This window comes from Spea bombifrons, chromosome 7 (assembly GCF_027358695.1).
Source record: "Spea bombifrons isolate aSpeBom1 chromosome 7, aSpeBom1.2.pri, whole genome shotgun sequence".
NCBI classification, from domain to species: Eukaryota; Metazoa; Chordata; class Amphibia; order Anura; family Pelobatidae; genus Spea; species Spea bombifrons.
This window is the reverse complement of record NC_071093.1, coordinates 41,871,196-41,890,077: the sequence shown is the minus strand read 5'-3', so window position 1 is coordinate 41,890,077 and position 18,882 is coordinate 41,871,196. Positions and strand designations below refer to the sequence as shown.

Here is an 18,882-nt window from a genome sequence, read left to right as displayed (position 1 = left end):
TGTCTTTTTTTTAATATTTTTTTTTTATAATTTAAGTGAAATAATATTACATAAAAAAGTTGCCTATTCTTTTTATGGGACAATTTTTTTTGAGACGAAAATGTTTATTTTATAAAATCGTACACATTTTTCATCGGTTTCATTGGAAAAAAACACAAAAGCCATGGGGCGACTGGATGAACAAGCGAAGAACAGGATTGTAGTGTTGAGGAAAGCTGGCCTCAGCTTCCGTAAGATCAAGAAAGTTCTTGAGTTGGACAACATAAAAGTAACGCCGCAAGCTATCTACCTCTTCCTGAAACGTAAGAACGTTGAGCCTGAAAAGTCACCGGTGGTGCCGCCGTCATCGGTTCCCAAAGAGAAGCCGTGGGAGAGCGGACATCCCTGGGCCTTGGTGCAGGAGAATGGCGGCCAGGGTCATGGTGTTAAAGATAGAAGGACTTTGGGTAACAAACACAACGAAATGGCAAACAGTGGGAGATCGCAAGAAGCAGTCAGGGAGGAAGGCATTAAGATAGTGAGCGTGACCTCTTTGTCCAACATGAAGCAAGAATATCAACCTCCGTCAACCACAACAGGCATATCGCAGAGGCAAACCCTACGGCAGACGAGTGAGTAGAACGATCCCTTATACAGACCCCGATGGCGTGAGGGGAGGGGGTACGAGTAGGAGAGCAGTAGCCGGAGATTAACTAGAATATTTGGCAGCAGATCAGCCCCATTTGCCCCGTCTAGTCGCCCGTCTGTTCCTGCTGTAGAGACCTCAATCAGTCGCTGGTCTCGTCTTAGATTCAGGCGCCATATGCCTGATCCTTGTATGATAAGTGTATGATGCCCATAATGGGGATAAAACAGAATAATTACGATAACCAGAGGGACGTTTGTTTATAACTAAAACTATAAACCACTTGGGGAAAACCATACGATCAGCCACCTTCACCCCCGGACGTGTCATATAGGCTGTTGATTAGGCGTTTTTTAACCTTTAATCAGCTAGAGGACCCCCTGGCTCATGGAAGTCTGTGGAGGAAAGGACTTCATTAGCATTGCCATAAAGCATCAGCTCAGTGTGGTGTTTGAGCCGGGAAAGTCACCTAAAATATCACATGACTGACAGCGATGGCTGCTCCGGGTCTGCAGATTAAGAGAGTTTATTAAAACAGGTCTTTGTCAATCCTAAATGACATCGCGCATGTACATACAACTCAATGCAAAGACTATTAATTACTATTAATGTGACATAACATATTTTTAGTATAAGTTAATGAACTGAGTTCTTCTAAAAGCTGTGTTTTTTGCAGTAATAAAAGATTCTCACGAGCTATGATGTGTCTGCAGATGTCGGCTAACTACGATTTGTCTGCGTTTCTCAGATGACTGCGTCGTACGCCAGGCCCACCCACTTACAGCCACCAGTCTTCGCCAGCCGGCAGTCCTCCCGGCGACTTCCCATCACTCGCATGGCAGAGCGAGGACTCCGCTCCCTGGCCCAAGGAACCCAGCTTTACTGGTCACGAAAAAGATTGTGGACAGAGCCATCAACGTGCAGAAAAAGGTAGAGTCTTACATCTCGGTTTGTTAGGAAAGTCCCAGAATAACGTATGGGAGGGAGGTTCCGCACCACAAGAACTTTTCTTTGGGACCGGGACAGGTTTTATTTCATTACTCCAACCATTGCCTTATTGTTTTAACCACAGTTACATCTCGTGTGTCCAATAGCTGAAGAAAAGAACACTTCCTTCTGTTATTTTGAGTCTGATTTTATTTTGCTCTCGTTGCAGGTTATTTTTCAGAACGGGACCCCAATGCTGGCTCATAGCGGACACTACCCTCCTTCCACCACTGTTACCCACCGGCCACCAACTTTGAGACCAGTAGCTGCAGCATGTTCGCGGGTATGCTGGGTTACTGAGGCTCGGATCACCTGTCCTATGTAAACCATTTACAAATTAAACATGGTGGTTTTTGACTTCAGGGAGCTCACCTCCCTGGGGGGGGTGCTGATCGCTGAGCTACTGATATGTAAGCACAGTAGATCTGAGGATTTTGTGCTGTAGTATTATTGCATCAAATGTTTTCCTCGCAGGTTGGGGGTTAAGCCTCAATCCTCTGGGGTCTTATAAAGTCAACACAATCCCCGTGGGTCATCTTGAGTGATCACTCCACCCATAGTCTATCCCCTTCTCTTGGTTTGATTAAAACATTCTATTAATGATTAAGATCCTTGGGTGAAGCGCATCAGGTGTGAGCCACCCAACCATTGAAACTGCGCCTGCTTTATTTTCCTTTTTTTGTTTCCGGGATTGTGTGGCAAATTTTAATAAATTGATCATCATTAATATCCCTGTTTAGATAAGAGATGCCAGCACTCAGACCGCTCCTCCGCCGTCTGCGAACGCAGAGCAGTTTGAAACCATCAGAGGAGAGCTTCAGAGATTGACACAAGCCGTGCAGACGCTAATGGACAGACAGAGCCGCTGGGAGCAGGAACAGAACAGGCAGCGTCAGTGCAACCACCAGGAGGTGCTATTGCAAATCCAACAGTTAGGGGCCACATTAACAGCAAGGAGTTCTTATGGACAGGAGCCGGACACCCCACTCCCTGATATCGGACAATTCAAAATGGAGCTTTTGTGAAGATATCAGGAAGATAGATACAGAAGAAGAAGGTTGATGGACACCCTAATGCAGGGGTTCTCAAACTGCGGCCCTCCAGCTGCTGCAGGACTACATCTCCCATACTCCTCAGCCAGCCCCTTAGCTGAAGGAGCATTATGGGAGATGTAGTCCTGCAGCAGCTGGAGGGCCGCAGTTTGAGAACCCCTGTCCTAATGCATATCGTCTACGGTTTCACTTCAGTTCTTAAAGCCCTGTAAGTCGCGTGGGGGAAAAAACAGTTGCTATTAAGAACAAAATAAAAGTCTATATCGACAAAAAAATATAACGTCGCTAATTTATTTAAAAGTAGTATTCCTGAGTTTGCAAAACATCTTTGCTGTAACGTCCATATAGTGAAAGTATTTCTAAGCAAAATTCGTATTAGAATTCAGAATCCGCTTTGTGACTCTATTAAAAGAGATGGAAAGGGACTGGATTTCTTAATTCTGCGATGTATATGTATGCCTTTGAAAAAAACGGAATTATTGCATTGCAAGGGGTGGTGCTCATCAGGGGTCTATTTTCCTGCCACCCACTCCACGGCCGCCATCTTTATTACAGGGCGCCGGAATATGACATCGTATCCCTGCACTCAGTGAGGCTGGTTTCTTAGCAAGAAAAGCGGAGCTGGCCCTGTAGAATGCATAATTTAAAGAAAGACAGCTGCGTGCTAGAATATGCCCTTTGTTCATGTTCACCGTCTGCAGTGAGCAAGAGTCACCGAATCCAGTTTAAAGTTTAACCACATTGTACAGCTAGGCTCAAAAGTTTCTTCTCTGAAGTGAGTTTCAGGGGCTTATCTATAATGTAAGAAGTTTTACTTTACTGAGATGGTGGTAATTCATTGGAACAGCAGAAGTGGTAGAGGGCAATACAGTGAGGGTATTAAACGTGCATGGGATAGACATACGGCTCCTGAATCTATGATGAGACAGAGAAAGGATTAAGGGATAAGGTCCTTATATCAGGAACAAAACGGTACATGTTAGATGGGCAGAATCCAATTCTTATCCAACGAATGGGGGGGCGATCTCAGATTGTAATCTCAGTAACAGGGGGTCTGTAAATATGTCCCTCCCCGACCAAACACGACAGGAAGAGCATCTTTATTAAAAACTTTAATACAAGCAATGTTTCAGCAGACATTATAAAAAAAAAAAACATGTTTTCATGTAAAACAGTATTTCTAAAATTGGACAGAATGGTCAAAAATGTAAAAAAAACTAACTGTGATATCACAATATCTATTAAGGTGATGCTTGGATGAGACAGAATTTTCTTTGCTTAAATACAGGTAGGTCTTGGCATCCCGTCCGTTGCCCCCGAAGAATAGTTTGGTAAATACTCAGCTCTCGCACCCTGGTTCATCTCTATTGTGCAAAATAAAAAAAATAACCCTAATTTCTTCTTTTCGATTTAACCGTGGGAGTAGGAAGACTGGATTTCACCTCTAACCAAGGAAGCACTTGGATAATGTATCCTATGGGGCTATAAAAATCTTGCTGGGTTGGTGTTTTTTTTTTTAAAAAAAAATCAATAAAAATGTATTCTGTCCAAAAAAACAGAAAAAAAGAACCAAAAAATTCTTACACATAAGAAACTGGCTTCTAAAAGAGTAGCAACAGTTATTTTTAATGTTACTGTCACTTTAAAACACCCGCCATGTTATGCTCCACTATGGGACCACATCTGTGGGGGGGGGGGGTTTGTATTGCTTCCGGACAGAATTACATTTTTTTCTCGTTTCCATCACTGAACGATATTTGATCGTTTCTCCAATAGTGACAGATTTTATTTTACCGCAATAATCAGGACGGATGACATAACAGTTTCAAAATGCAGCATGACGTCCCTTTAAACATTAATTCTCGTGGAAGTTTGAGTCCCCGTGGAGTAAGAATATCATTCATGCTGATCCTTGGTGTCTTTCTTCTGGTTGTTAGTCCGAAATCAGCTCTGTCTGTGGATTCATTTCTATGGTGGTGTAATTCTGAGCAAGCCTGGTCCTCCTACAACAAATATAATGCATCAGAGATCAACCAAAATAAGTAAAAGTTACAATATACATTCTTTTTTTATTTTTGGGTACTTGTTCCATTTCCAGAGGTTATTGTACCTGGACAAAACGTTTCAATGAGTGGATGTCAACAAAAGACAATTAAATTAAGGACATTTGCAGAAGAAATAACTTTTACAAGGACTGCTTCTATGGCAACAGAGGATCTGGACCTACCAGATGTCTCTGCTTGTGACTGGAAGTTTGAATCAGAAATACGACAAAGTCTGACACGATCAAAAAATTCTATCATAGTATGGAAGTTAAAACATCCGGCAGAAGCCTTCCCGTACCTCTTATGCAGGTAGAATGCAAGTACAACCAAGCCACAGACCAACAGAAGGATTGGTACGACGAGAAGAGCCACATGGTCTGCTGGTAAGGATCCTGAGGACGGGTCTGCGTTGGACAACAGTTAAGAATAGTTATCAACACTTGCATATGTATTCTCCCCCTATGCATTTGCTCTCTGTGCCTGGCCGCCAGCTAGGTGAGCCTAGTGTTACTGGCACCCTGACATAGGATTCTTTCTTACGGCAAGTAACTTACGCACTTACACTCAGACTAACACATACTAACATGCAAACCCACTCTAACACACACTTTCCAACACTACAGTACGGTATATTGACACACAAACTTCACATATACTTGTACCGTATGCTAACACACACCCACTCACACTAACACAATATGCTAACGCTCTCTAACACACACACACCATATGCCGAAACACACTCTCTACTACTATACACTCACACCTACACACTCTCTAATACCATACACTCACACCTACACACTCTCTAATACCATACACTCACACCCACACACTCTCTAATACCATACACTCACACCCACACACTCTCTAATACCATACACTCACACCTACACACTCTCTAATACCATACACTCACACCTACACACTCTCTAATACCATACACTCACACCTACACACTCTAACCCTGTGCACGGACTATCTTGAGAGCAGTTTCCGCTCTCTGTGCCAGCTGTTACGTGACCCAGCTGTGCACATTAGTACCTGTCAAAGGGTGACTGTCTGGACAAACAGATTGTAGTAGCCTGTACGGTATCGGTCTAAGTTGGCCGCACATTCACGGGGTCCATATGAGAAGAATGTGTTGGGAAGGATGGCAGGGTGAGGTGCCAAATAAATGTCTTAATCAGGCCTGGACTGGCCATTTGGCAAATGCCTGGTAGGCTTCTGGCCGATAGCGCCCCACACACTCACCCAAAAAGCCATAAAGGAAGCCCTATTGCCCGGACTCAGAACCAGAAGCCGTCTCCGCAGCAGAAAATATATGATTTCAACTTGAAAGCAACCTGACTTGCGAGAGCGATGGACATTTAATAATGTCACCCGTCACTCGGAGCCGTGCTTTCTGCCTGAATTGGGCTATTAATAGCCGGTACAGGCTGTCCTACTTCTGGCACGGAATAAATAAAATGTGTTTAAAGCATCAATGAGATAGATTTAGAAGCTTGACACAGGTTTTTAAAAATGATTAACAGTCTATATATAAATCCACCCTGCAGAAGGTCATTTTTTTCCTTTTCCCACTTTCTTCTATAGATGTGTTTGAGCTCAGGAGTGTTGGGAAGTATTATTCAGAGCCGAGACCTCTTCTCTTTCCGTTATTGGGACCGGAGACGCGTCCGGAGGTCTATCGGCAGCCATCAGAAGCACAGAGTACCTTAAGGGCTTGACTTAACCCTTGCGCGGCTTGTACTGCCCCAACGACCGGCAGACCAAGTTCCTCAACTTACTTTCCGTAAGGCACGATCTAACCCAAATATAGAGAGGGAAATGAGAATGCGACGGAGTATGGAGGGGAGGAAAAAGGGAAGGCACGGCAAAATTAACAATTTTTGTGTGCAGAGCATATTTTTCCATTACCCTCACTTGGTACAGTGATATAACACTCCGAAGGCTGGAAAGGTCCATGCAAAGTAAAATGGCGGTCGGCGTGTTCCTGGCTCCATTTCTGGACGAGATGTTGGTTCTCCACAGATGACAGAACATGGCTAGAGATAGACAGCCGACTATCGACACACGTGATCTTCATATCTAAAAGAGTTGCAGCAAACACTCAATCAAACCATTACGTATCGATAGATCAGAGGGTAGAAGGGAATGTCATGCAGAGATACTACCCAAAAAAAACCCAGTTTGGACCAAACCTCAACTATTTCCAACATTCAACTTTCCCTACGTTGGCAGAGCCTCAGCTGAGGAGTCTGACTACATTTGCTTAGATAAAGAACGTTATAGGGAGCCCAGGCGGTTACGGACATGGAAACCAGCTACAGGTCATTTATCATTAAAGGAAGACAGACAGTTGGAGCGCAATGTACAGTCATGGCGGACATGGCGTGACCTTGTATGTAGGCAGGAGGCATGGCGCACGAGCAGTCATGTTGCATGAATTCGCTTAATGAGTTCTTTAGACTGTCCAGTGCCTTCTGCGTCACGTTCTCCCACTTGGAGCAGTCTGCAGGTTGGAGAGAGAGAAGGATAAACGACGAGATAGAGAAAAAAAACAACCCACTTTGATACAAATTCAAAATTGTTCATTAATATTCTATATATTAATATATCCACGAAAACATGACCTCTGCAACACATTATCTAGTCCCATCCAACACACATAAGCCAAAAGAGATGGACCTGAAAGCATACAAAACGTCTGTATAAAACTATTATATATATAAAACTATACATATAACTATATATAAGAGAGGGAGGTAGATGAGTGGAACTGCCTCCCAACAGAAGTGGCAGAGGTTACTACAGTGAGGGAATTTAAACATGCATGGGATAGGCACATGGCTCCTGAATCTAAGACAAGACCAAGGACCAAGTTTGGGTTCTAGGTCTCTGAAGGATAAAGGATAAGTTACCTGTATGGGAGTCCTTGCAGTTGTTGATACGTATTGGAGTGACACTGGAGGGGCACAGGTTTGCCGAACCCGGACTGGGCATCGTAACGGGTAACATAAGTGGAGCGGAAAGATTTCCAGGATGTGGACAGAGGCTGACGGACACCAACCTACAACAACAATCCGACTGTCAGGTGGATAGAAAAAGCGAGACTTTCTACATCAGATACTCAGATGGTTCTAATAAATATTCTGTAACGCCTGGCAGCTCACTAGATCGCACTGAGTGATGTATGATTGTTGGAGACACATTTCAATTAACTACCATATAGGACTTTACACAATATGTAGGACACCAGTTAACACGCATGGCCTCTGTGTGACATCTTATAACTCCCACCGTTTTTCATTTAAAATGATGGTGTCTTTCCCCAAGTCCTTCAGGAATTCAGCCGTTGGCTCCTCTTCCATGGAGTACACAATGGCATCCAAGAGACCCTTTTTGGTCAAGCTTGACCCCACAGGAAAATGTTCTGGACTTCCAGCGTAGAGAGCCAAGGCTTCTGGACCTGAGAGGCCGGGGCGAGACAGAGATGGAAGCAGCTGATCTGTACGGAGAAAAGAACGGAAGTCAACATTCTCCACGTTAGTGGTACTAAGACGTGTTACACTTAAAAAGACGGGGAAGCTAATGGAAAAAGTTTGTCCTTTATAGGCATCCTGAATTTCTGCATAATATTCTTCTTTCATCCAATCATAGACATCAAATATGTCTCCATAACGTGTCAATATTATCACTCATGTATTATATCATATATATTATAATATTATGAGTTAAACTAAATACCTAATGAAGCATTGATCCAAGAAGCTTAGGTACCTCTTTTTCCTTTGATGCTTATCAGGTAGTAACCGTTTGCTCCTATCGTGCCTTCTAGGCCAAACCGGTTGTAGACCTTCCCGCCCGCGCCGTACAGAACCATCGTCAGCCGATCCAGCTCGCTGCCCGGCGTCCCCTTCAGCTCAATGAAGTCATACGGCTCAAAACCGCTTAACACTCCTGCCTCGCTGATCACCGCGGTCGCGCTAGGGGAAGAAGTCTCAGGGGGGACGGGGGTCACAGGCGGAAGGTGGGATGGAAGAGGACTTTGACAATCATTATCTGATAGAGGGGTGAGCCTGGTAACCTGAAAGGGTGCAATGGAAAAAAAATATTATACAAATTAATCCTGTAATGTCTTTTAGTAAATGAAAAGGTTAAAACGCGTAAACATGCTGCCTCTCAGCTTAGCATTGGTGAGGTAAAACTTTTTCACCAAATATACCCAAATTAATTGAATAAAAAAAGGCAGCTTATAATTTTTAGTTTTAATCAACCTATTAATAAGAGCTTTGATGGCGACAGGTTCTCGTTAATGGCAGACCATGACACTTCATATACATTAAACAACAGTTTTTCGGGTTGGGATATTTGATAAATATTACCTCACGTTTCTTCTAAAAGTTCATGTTAATGATGAAATAAATTATGTTGAACCCCTAACTTAGTGTCAAATCCCATCGTTGGACTGTCCTAAATAAAATGCCAGTATGATGCCTACGGGCTGACCCAAAAATATCTTCAATATGAAGTGCAGAATGTCTACTCAGTAAAATGGACAGCGTCTTCTTCCAACCAATAACACGAAGCCCTTTCATGCCACGCCAATTACCTTGAATCCGGATTGGTTGAGGGGCATCAGTCCATAGCATCGACTCAACGACTCGTCTTCCTGATGGAACCTTTCATCCTCGTGCACTGCTTTCTGGCCAGGTGTAAGAACCTTCAATAGTCCGTCCGCGTCGTCTCCAACCTGGGACACATAAACCACAGCATCGACCAACCCATGAGACGTCACTGCCATATTTTTCTTAAAGGGCTTTTGAGGACGGTAATACAAAGCCACCGCGTCTGCGCCATTTTGTAAAGTGTTGATGGGCATTGTAACGTGAGGTTTTGGCGACACCCTAGGGTTTCCCACCAAGAAGTAGCCATTCTTGTCCGTCTGAAAGCCTTTGAGATCTAAAGTGTAATAGGCCATGTTGTTTTTCCCGTTGTAGAAAACCAGCCAGTAGCCAGTGAGGCCTACGGACGTGTTCTTGGGGTGATAAAGCTCGACGTATTCTGTGTCCTCAGCCGAACCAGGAGTGTTTGGGTTCACCTCACTGATTAGGAGGCCAGGACTGCCGGATGCAGGAGAAGCATCAGTAACGACCACTGGAGAAAAGGAAAATTGTTAGTCTTATTTATTTAGAACCCTTATACTTTTCTCTCATTACCGTGTCATAAGAGATAGTAACTTGCAGAGGCAGCAACAAGATGGAAGCCGATAGATGCATTTCCCTACCTGGCGGCTTTGTTGGATTAGTTGTAGGCAGCGAACAGGTTGGCATGACCGCGGCATTTCTGTTTCCAACAGTTAGGGAACTTCCCGATGTCACAAATTTATGGAGAACTTCAGTCAGGTCAACACCTTGTAATCCCAATGTGGTGTTTTGCTTGGCGTTGAGGGTTAGAAAATCAGACCGGCAGGAAAGGCTGGCATCTGAATGGCGTTATGAATGAAGCCAGGGTTATTTTCTCTACTGCAAAATTATACTTTTATAGTCGGCTTTGAATATTTTTTTTTGTTATTTTATATTCTGTCCATAAAACCATCCCTATATATACAACATAAAAGTAGAAACCAAAGACACAATGCACACAGAGGGCCAATTACATTACAACATAATTTCTTGGTCAATTCTACAGAAGTCGTTGGCGTATGTCATGGTCCAGGCTGGTGTGTGAGCGCTAGGACCGCTATCATGAAACTCTTTCAATTCCAATATGCCCATGGATCTTCTCCTATCTGGACTTTTTTGTATATCTCACCTGTGACGACGTTCAGAGGCAAGTTACAGCTGCAGAGAGTTTGCAGGGAGCGGATCATGGAAGACAGAAGGTCTAAGAGAATTTGATTTCCAGTCCATTGGGAACAGTCTGAAAAGAGAGGACAGGAGTTAGTTGTCGTGACGATGGATTGTATAGAGGCAAAGGGACCAAATTGAACCATGGCTAGAATGGATATATTGTTTACCGGATATCTTGAAGCACACCATGATATGACGAGGGCTGCTTTGTGGAGGGCAGTCATTGGTTTGGCCAGGAGAGTTGCCTCTTAGCATGAAGATGGCTGGCTCCCCCACGGTGACGCTGCAGCGGCTGGCAGAAATGTTAACATCTCTACAGAGGATAAAAGAAAAGAGTTACCATGAAGATATAAAACACGTCGGCCATGCATGCAAATTCGGGTAAAAACTGAGACTAATGACCATTAATGAGAATTGTCAGAAGTTTTTCATATAAATCAAAACATGAACAGATCTTAGATTTTTTTTGACAGTACGATAATGTCCAAGGTTAAGGAGAACCTATCTGGACAATGGAAGACCGGAGCAGTCCATGGAGAAAAAAAGCTTTCGATGACAAATTTTTATTTGACTTCCTTTATTCCTTACCCGCTATGCCAATATATGATGGGATGGTCCAGGGTCAAATCCTGAAGGGGATGAGGACCCATATCCTCATAATCACCGTACACCACGGCATCCACTAAACCACTTGTAGGAAAGCTCGTGTTTGGCAAAATTCCAGTGGTCTTCCCCAAATACAGGGCCACAGCCCCACCGCCCTTGGTGAACAAACGTACTGAATCTGGCAGGCTTTGCTGTGCTGGGTGGTAAAGGGAAGGGGGAGAAAAGTACACATATAAAAAGACAAGACGGGGAAAAATAATCAAATCCACATCATCTGGAAGAAAATCTGAGATTTATCATCCTATCCTACTGATGCCAATCCAGCTACTGGTCAAACCTCTGAAAGGGCCTTCAAGCTCTTGCTGAAAATTATTATAGGTTTCTTTTTCATTACTCAATGTCTTCCAACGAGGACTTTGACACACGTGTTTAGGTCGTCTGTTGACATAAAACGAAATCATGTACTCACCACGATTACTGTATTTCTCATTCTCAAGGACATAGAATCCCTCTTGGTTGGTATAACCTCTAATATCTGTTGTATAGTATACGTTTTGGTCATCTCCACGAATAAACGCCAGTACCAGTCCAGACAGAGGCGTAGATGGAGGTCCTTGGATTTCTACATATAGATACTGAGCGTAAGGAGAAGACACCTCACTTATGACCACGGCTGGGAAGCCTTTGCAGAAGTTTTCGCTGCCTGGAGATATATGCGTCATTCGAAAGGTCCACTGGCCATCGATTTCCAAGCACCTCCCGATAGACTCATCAGATGTGTGAAAGCTGGAGTCTTCCAGAAAGGCTTCGACCCCAGGCGTAAGGACAGTTTGCAAAATATCAGCTTGCTCTGTGGCTTTAGCTTTATGGACCAGGGCATCCACCAAGCCATCCCTAGTAATCTTCATGTTTTCCCTGTAAGGACCATTTCCAAAATAGATGACAATGGCGTCTGGCCCATTTTGGATGGTGTTCTTTGGGACAATGATGGAAGGTCTTGGGTTTACCATTAGTGAGCCGATTAAGAAGAACCCGTTCTTATCTGTTGAAAGTCCGGTCAGGTTCAGAACCATATAAGCGGTGTTAGTTTTGCCATTGTAGAAGACCAAGGTATAACCATCAAGAGAAACATTGTGTCCGCTGGTGTGATAGAGTTCCACAAACTCAGTAGTATCAAGTCCTGGATTGTCTGTGTTCACCTCACTAATGAGTAGCTGTCCTTCCACCTTTTGTTCCTTGGCGTTTTTAATAAGGTTGTGGGATTCTCCCGATATTACAGCCCAGCACAGCACCAACAACACACTTGGCTTGACTCCTACCATTTCCAGCAAGTTGTATTTCCGACAACTAAAATCTTTCACTTGTCTCCTCCTTAAAGTAGAAAGCAGAAAACGTTAACACCAAACACGCCGAATCACTCACTATAGGAATTTTAACTTAAAATAAAAAATCAAATATTTAAACCTGAACAGCGATCTAACTTTAATTAGCATAAAATGTAATAGATTCACAGAGCTTAAGAAGGACCTGAAAAGTAACGTAAGACTGACCATTTAAAGGACTTCCAGGAAAGCAGCCAACGCAGAAGAAATATGACGGCAATAAATAAAGCCAGATTCAATGTATCCCACAAGAGCATGTGACCGAAATATCTGATGAAATTCAGATGACTCACAGGATCTTACAAATTGTCAAAAAGAAGAAAAAAAACAGCTTTCCGTAAACATAAAAAAGTAGAAACCGCAGTGAGATGGTAAGATTACAAAACGTACTGTATTACTACACCTAGATCGCAGTTCACTTGCTCCTTACTTGTTCCTTAAAGGGAGAACGATTTATTTTGGTTCTGATTAGAATGCTGTCCTTCGAGAAATCTAGAACTCCTTGGATCAGCTTCGGTGGCTTTCGGCAATGTCAGATCGATCAGCGCAGTCCTGCTCTGTGGTCGTCCGTACTCACGGATTGACCAAAGGCTTTAAAAACGTTTCATTCATGTAAAAAAGGCTGAAAATGTGGTAAGGCTTGAGATAGACCACAATGTTACACGACATTCACTATTCTATGTCGCAAACCGTCAACGGAACTTTCATAGTATGGCGACCATTGATAAATTAAAGACATGCCGTAGAGTTGGCAAGAGCCGAGACATCTCCTTGGGTACCGGTATCTCTTAATGTGTGTTTATCTTACTGTCAAGTTGTATATTTCGGCAGATTCAATGTTCATTTTCGTGGCCCCCTGTTGTATTGCTATGGAATCTGCGGGAGTTTTATGCATGAAGTGCCAGCAGCTTCATGAATCCTCAGACGAAGAGGGAAGCTGCAGCTTCTGAGATAAAGTACTTTAATGTATATTTTTCTGTGGAGGGGCTCATTGGGACACTAAACTGTCCCTTTAATCTGTAGAAGAAGACTAAACTTATTTAGGAGAAGCTAGAGCTCCAAAGCTGCAGTGCATCACATCACTTTTCCACATTACTTTTAGATGCTTGCCAATCAGCGCCTGGAAAGCGCTTCCATTGAAATCCTTGGGTGCGCTTTCTGCACGTGTGTGGGGCGAGCGTAGCACGCATGTGTACTGACAACAAGCAGGAGATGTGTTTGGCCGAACATATCTCGAGAAAGTGAAGCAGCTGGGGGGTGGGGGAAGAAGCAAATGCATGGGGGTTTCTGCCACAAACCTTTAATGCATTTCAAAGGGGGAGAAAAAAAATAATTGAAAGGGGACACTGTGCATTAAAGTGCGCATGAAGGCTGGAGCGCTCCGTTAACATGTTAAAAGAATGTATAAATAACCTCACCATTGACATGTTTGCAACAAAGAAAATATTTGGTAAACACGCAGTTAATGACATTTTGTTTAAATGTTAACCACAGTTAACGCAATCCCTAAGCAACAGACAATAGCGCAGCTTGATAAACATTGGTAAACATTTCCAGCAAACATCCCAGATGTGTTTTAAAAGTTTGTACAGAATTAGCAGAAGATCCGTCTCCTTTCGGTGTAAATTAAATATATTTTCTACAGATCCCCAGTACCCCGCAGCCTTAGCGAGGCCCCCGTAACTTACACAGCATCCTGTCCTGAGCACTGCACGTCTGACCTAGTTCTAGTCGTATGGCCTATCCCAGCGTCTCCTTCTCCTCCCCTCTCATTCTCCTTCCCACAAATCCCAAATTACAAAAAAGTGTGTTTCTTCCCTCTGAAATCCGAAACCGCTTAATGTACAAGGGACTGTAACACACCTTGATCTGTTTAAGGATCCTTCTTCGCTGGGGTGAGTTGAAGGGACACTAATGGATTCCACATGTTCAAGTCACTGCAGCTGGGAGAGAAGTTAAGCACTTCTCTGTGGGATGTAGTGATAGCAAATGCATACCTCCCAGCTGGGCTGACCGCATTTTATAACTGTGTCTTTAGGGGAGGTGCGGCTTTCGGTCGCATGAACCCAACTAACAAATTGCCCCTGTGTATAACTGTAATGTATATACTTTACTGATCAAACGTTAGCTGTTTTCACGGAAAACAAGGACATTTCTGTCTGTAACATAATTGCAAAAGGGTTTTCTAACCATCAATTAGCCTTTTAAACTTGGATCAGTGAACACAACATGCCATTGAAACACAGGAGTGATGAGAGTGATAAAGGTTCATTGGGACACAGGAGTGATGGGAGTGATAAAGGAGTGATGGGAGTGATAAGGGGCCATTGGAACACAGGAGTGACGGGAGTGATAAAGGTTCATTGGAACACAGGAGTGATGAGAGTGCTAAAGGTTCATTGGAACACAGGAGTGATGGGAGTGATAAAGGTTCATTGGAACACAGGAGTGATGGGAGTGATAAAGGAGTGATGGGAGTGATAAGCGGCCATTGGAACACAGAAGTGATGGGACTTCTACCTCTTCTACTGGGACGCAGTTCCACTTATCTACCACTCTCTCGGTTTGGTGCTGCACACAAGCGCTCGTACGCTATGATTAGACCTGGTTGTTTTCTGTGCTGGTAAGAGGGCTGTCTTCTGTCTTTGTCTTCTTTTTACACACATCGGGGACCCGCACTGATTTTATTTTGGGACAAAGTACAGTTCCAAAGATCATACAACGCAGGGGAACTTGGGACACAAAATACTCCAAATACCTCGAAACCAGGGATTAGCGCGGCCCCTGCGCGAGTACGACACTCAACGTTGTGATCCTAGAAGTATACTGCGATACTTCTGTGTTCAAACCGAACTAGGCCGAGGCCTTTGTATGCCAGGTTCCTCCGCAGCCCCGGTGTTCTAATATTCATAATTTTATCTGGAAACTGTAACGGTCTGCAAGGTCCTTGGTAACAGACAGCAGATTGTTACATTGTTACGCACCAATATCACAGGGTTAATTCATATAAAATGGAATAAACATTAACATGGAAGAGAAGACAGGGTGAGGATGGCAGATTCTACACGTCCTCTTATACCGTGAGATCCCATGGGGGGTGACGGATGAGGGGCTGGTATGGGGTCTGAAGGTGGCGTGACATATGTGGTCAGGGACATGAAAAGGTTAAACTGTCAGCCGTCTCTGTCAATGATACCACATTGTGTCAATACTTTTATTCGTTAACTGTATTGCATTTGATTGCAAGCTCTTGAGACTACTTATACCATTATATGCAGACATTCACAGCATGATCCATAAGACATGTCACCTTTTTAATGACCATGGGGTTAGCGATTGTGCATGTTGCGCACCCTCCCTTTCTTGTTACATTGTATTCTCCTCCCATGTAACATTATCTACTTATACTTTTGTATTTAAAAAGAATATATCTTCAAGGACCCTGCTGACCACTAAACCCTATATTGACGTAGGCAAGTGGCATGGTCTTAACATTGGCCCTTGGAAGCGTTAAAAACTTGAAGGTGCCACCATATAAGTTAAAAAGTTGCTTCTAGAACTTTAAACTACTCAAAAGGATGGTCTACAAGAGCTACTGGCTTCATGTCTAGGACTTTGATGATCCAATAGTTGTATGGAACAAACAAAAATATCAGACGATTGCATTCATTCGTGTTTAATCTTAAGGTACAACAAGCCATATCAGCCGCATGTCAGGGGTCTTTTAAAGCAGGGATGATGACGCCATTCAGAGAAGGCCAGTTTGCGTTGAGAAGACCAGTTTGCGCTGAGAAGACCAGTTTGCGCTGAGAAGGCCAGTTTGCGTTGAGAAGACCAGTTTGCGTTGAGAAGGCCAGTTTGCGTTGAGAAGACCAGTTTGCGTTGAGAAGACCAGTTTGCGTTGAGAAGACCAGTTTGCGCTGAGAAGACCAGTTTGCGCTGAGAAGACCAGTTTGCGCTGAGAAGACCAGTTTGCGCTGAGAAGACCAGTTTGCGTTGAGACCAGTTTGCGTTGAGAGGGCCAGTTTGCGTTGAGAGGGCCAGTTTGCGTTGAGAAGACCAGTTTGCGTTGACCAAATGTGGACACCAGTCTTGCAAAGCACCACTGCACAACCTGTAGAGGAAAAAAAGAAAAGACAAAAACAAATATTCTAAGATTTCTAAGATTTCTAAGATTTGGAACGGTCCTCATAAAGAGTTTCCGAACACTGATGTAACATGTTTTTGTGGGAATACTGTCTTGGAGGAGCAGCTTGATATTTCATCCAGACACCCCACTTAGGAATGAGAAAGATTCCTTGCCTTGGTGGATCAACACCAAGGCCGATATTAGCTTACTTATCAAAACCTATATGGGATTGAGACGGACGCCTGGTCCGGGGAGCCGCAGAACGCTTGACTTGGTTCCCAAAACCTTCTCGAGTATCAAAGTAGACTGGATATAATTACCCTCTGATGTATGACGGGTTGTTTGTTTAGAGAGTGTAGACTTCGTCGGAATCTGAAGAGGAGGCAGCAGTGTTATTTTAGATCACGTTGTTCTCCCAATTATCAGGGATGGAGTTAATTACGGGGATCAAGCATGGTTGGTCCACCAGAAAACTAAATTACTATAAGTCGTGGGTCTCCAACTGTATATCTAAAGAGAACTTATTATGGTTAATTAATGATTTGTAGAGGCACTATGATAATGCATTGAATTGGCCTTTTAGGGGTTAGGTTACATTTTATTATAGTATTTTATTATGATAAGGTTTTTTTTTTATTTTTATTGTATTTTCTTCTTCTAGACATGGAGAGTGAGGGGTAACTCCAGAGCAGATATCGGTAATCAGATGATCTGTTGGAGACCCAGGAGCACCGTGCCCATATTGAAGCACCTGGGCCATGGCATGAGAAGTCCTAAAAGCCAGGTAACCATTACTCAGAAGAAGAAAAAACGCTGCCCGAGCCTCGCTTTTTTCTTTAAATTGATGTTTATGGGTGAATCTTTTGCTGACCCCTAGGACATTCTATCTGTGGAATTCTAAGCAGGTCTGTGGAGCTCGGTAAAGGTTACAGGGAGAGGGTGGAAAGGAGCTCTGCACATACAAGGTGCTAATTCTTGGACTGTTGTACTTGGGCCAATGTGACACTTAGTAACCACAACACTCCAATGCCAGCTAGAAGGAAAGCACGGGCTTGGCGGCCATACGGTGATTCTGGAAAAGAAACGTTGCTTCCTGGTATTTTCATTATCAATTACATTTCTCATGACACCAAATGATGCCAGACAGACACCAAATGATGTCAAAGAATGACTTCATAATCCATCTCACCCGGATCACAGACCTTTTCAGATGCTGTCCATTTCACCGCGTCCTGTTACTTCAGACCTGCTGTTCACAAAAAAAAAAAATAGATTGTAAGCTTCTTGGAGCAGGGCCTTCAACGGTTATATGACGCAGCACTTCTCATGTCCCGTTTAATCATCGTACAGCACTGTGTAACATAACGGCGCTGTATCAATCAATAACTAATATGAAGATACGCAGCCCTGTAAAAGGACGCATTTGCCTTCAACGAATACCGAGCGTCACGCACGTGACTGTATATTTTGGTATTTAAACAATTTTTTTTATTTGAGGAAATCCATAGATCCACGCCACAGATTTCTCAGAAAACCCCACAGCTGTGTATCTTCTGTGTCTCGCCCCTGCAAGATTTAACTCTTTGGAAGCCAGAGTGGAAGCAAAGCGTTGCGACTCCACGGTTGGGTTTGCAAGGGGTTACTCTTCACTGGCGAAAAACTGCAAGAGCCCCCCATAAAAGTCCGAAACTCCCATCTGGGATCTCTGCGCTCATTTAGAGCCAGATTTTAAAGTGATATAAATGTATATTCTACGTACCACTGTCTTCTCTGCTGCCTGCGCCGGGTATAGTAGTCCGGCTCTTCTGTTTCTTGAACGGCTTGCTCTGGAGAGAGAACATTAGAAATGATCAAACTCCCTCAGCATCTCTTTATGTTCCTTCCATTATTGTCTTCTTTTTATAAACACCGTTACCCAACGCAGAACACTACAGCTCAAAGCATTCAAACTGATTTCAGGACGACGACCTAGCTTGTAGGGAATTGCCTGGTTACTTTTAGACTATTTGGGGGAAGAAGCCCTTCTTCTTCGGGTGTGTAGCTTCATCTATAACAATAAAAGGGGTGATAAACTGAAAAAAACGGAATGACCCGGGTATGCAGGGTGCCCACCATGTTTCATACGCTACTTTGAGGTACAGATGTATAATATGCGCTGAGACTTGCTGTATTATTGGTTTCCATCCTTCAATCTTTTTGTA

The 18,882-nt window shown here is 43.5% G+C and overlaps 2 protein-coding genes across 2 annotated transcripts; one reads left to right on the top strand and one right to left on the bottom strand.

Annotated features, from left to right (window-relative positions):
* The first annotated feature begins 93 nt into the window (after window positions 1–93).
* On the top strand, window positions 94–2,684 carry LOC128502371 (uncharacterized). The gene is made up of 4 exons (XM_053472158.1): window positions 94–611; window positions 1,374–1,555; window positions 1,782–1,895; window positions 2,353–2,684. Exons 1-4 carry the CDS (start codon window positions 164–166, stop codon window positions 2,635–2,637), a joined length of 1,029 nt encoding a protein of 342 aa, XP_053328133.1. The 5' UTR covers window positions 94–163; the 3' UTR covers window positions 2,638–2,684.
* Window positions 2,685–4,584: 1,900 nt separating this feature from the next.
* On the bottom strand, window positions 4,585–14,271 carry LOC128502367 (uncharacterized). Its single transcript, XM_053472149.1, has 14 exons — window positions 14,241–14,271; window positions 11,640–12,541; window positions 11,153–11,366; window positions 10,732–10,877; window positions 10,527–10,634; window positions 10,000–10,197; window positions 9,325–9,869; window positions 8,493–8,799; window positions 8,013–8,220; window positions 7,634–7,782; window positions 7,111–7,224; window positions 6,630–6,800; window positions 5,008–5,113; window positions 4,585–4,667 (listed from the first exon to the last, which is right to left on the bottom strand). The coding sequence occupies exons 2-14, from the start codon at window positions 12,490–12,492 to the stop codon at window positions 4,598–4,600; spliced, it is 3,189 nt and encodes a 1,062-aa protein (XP_053328124.1). The 5' UTR covers window positions 12,493–12,541; window positions 14,241–14,271; the 3' UTR covers window positions 4,585–4,597.
* Between the last annotated feature and the right edge of the window lie 4,611 nt (window positions 14,272–18,882).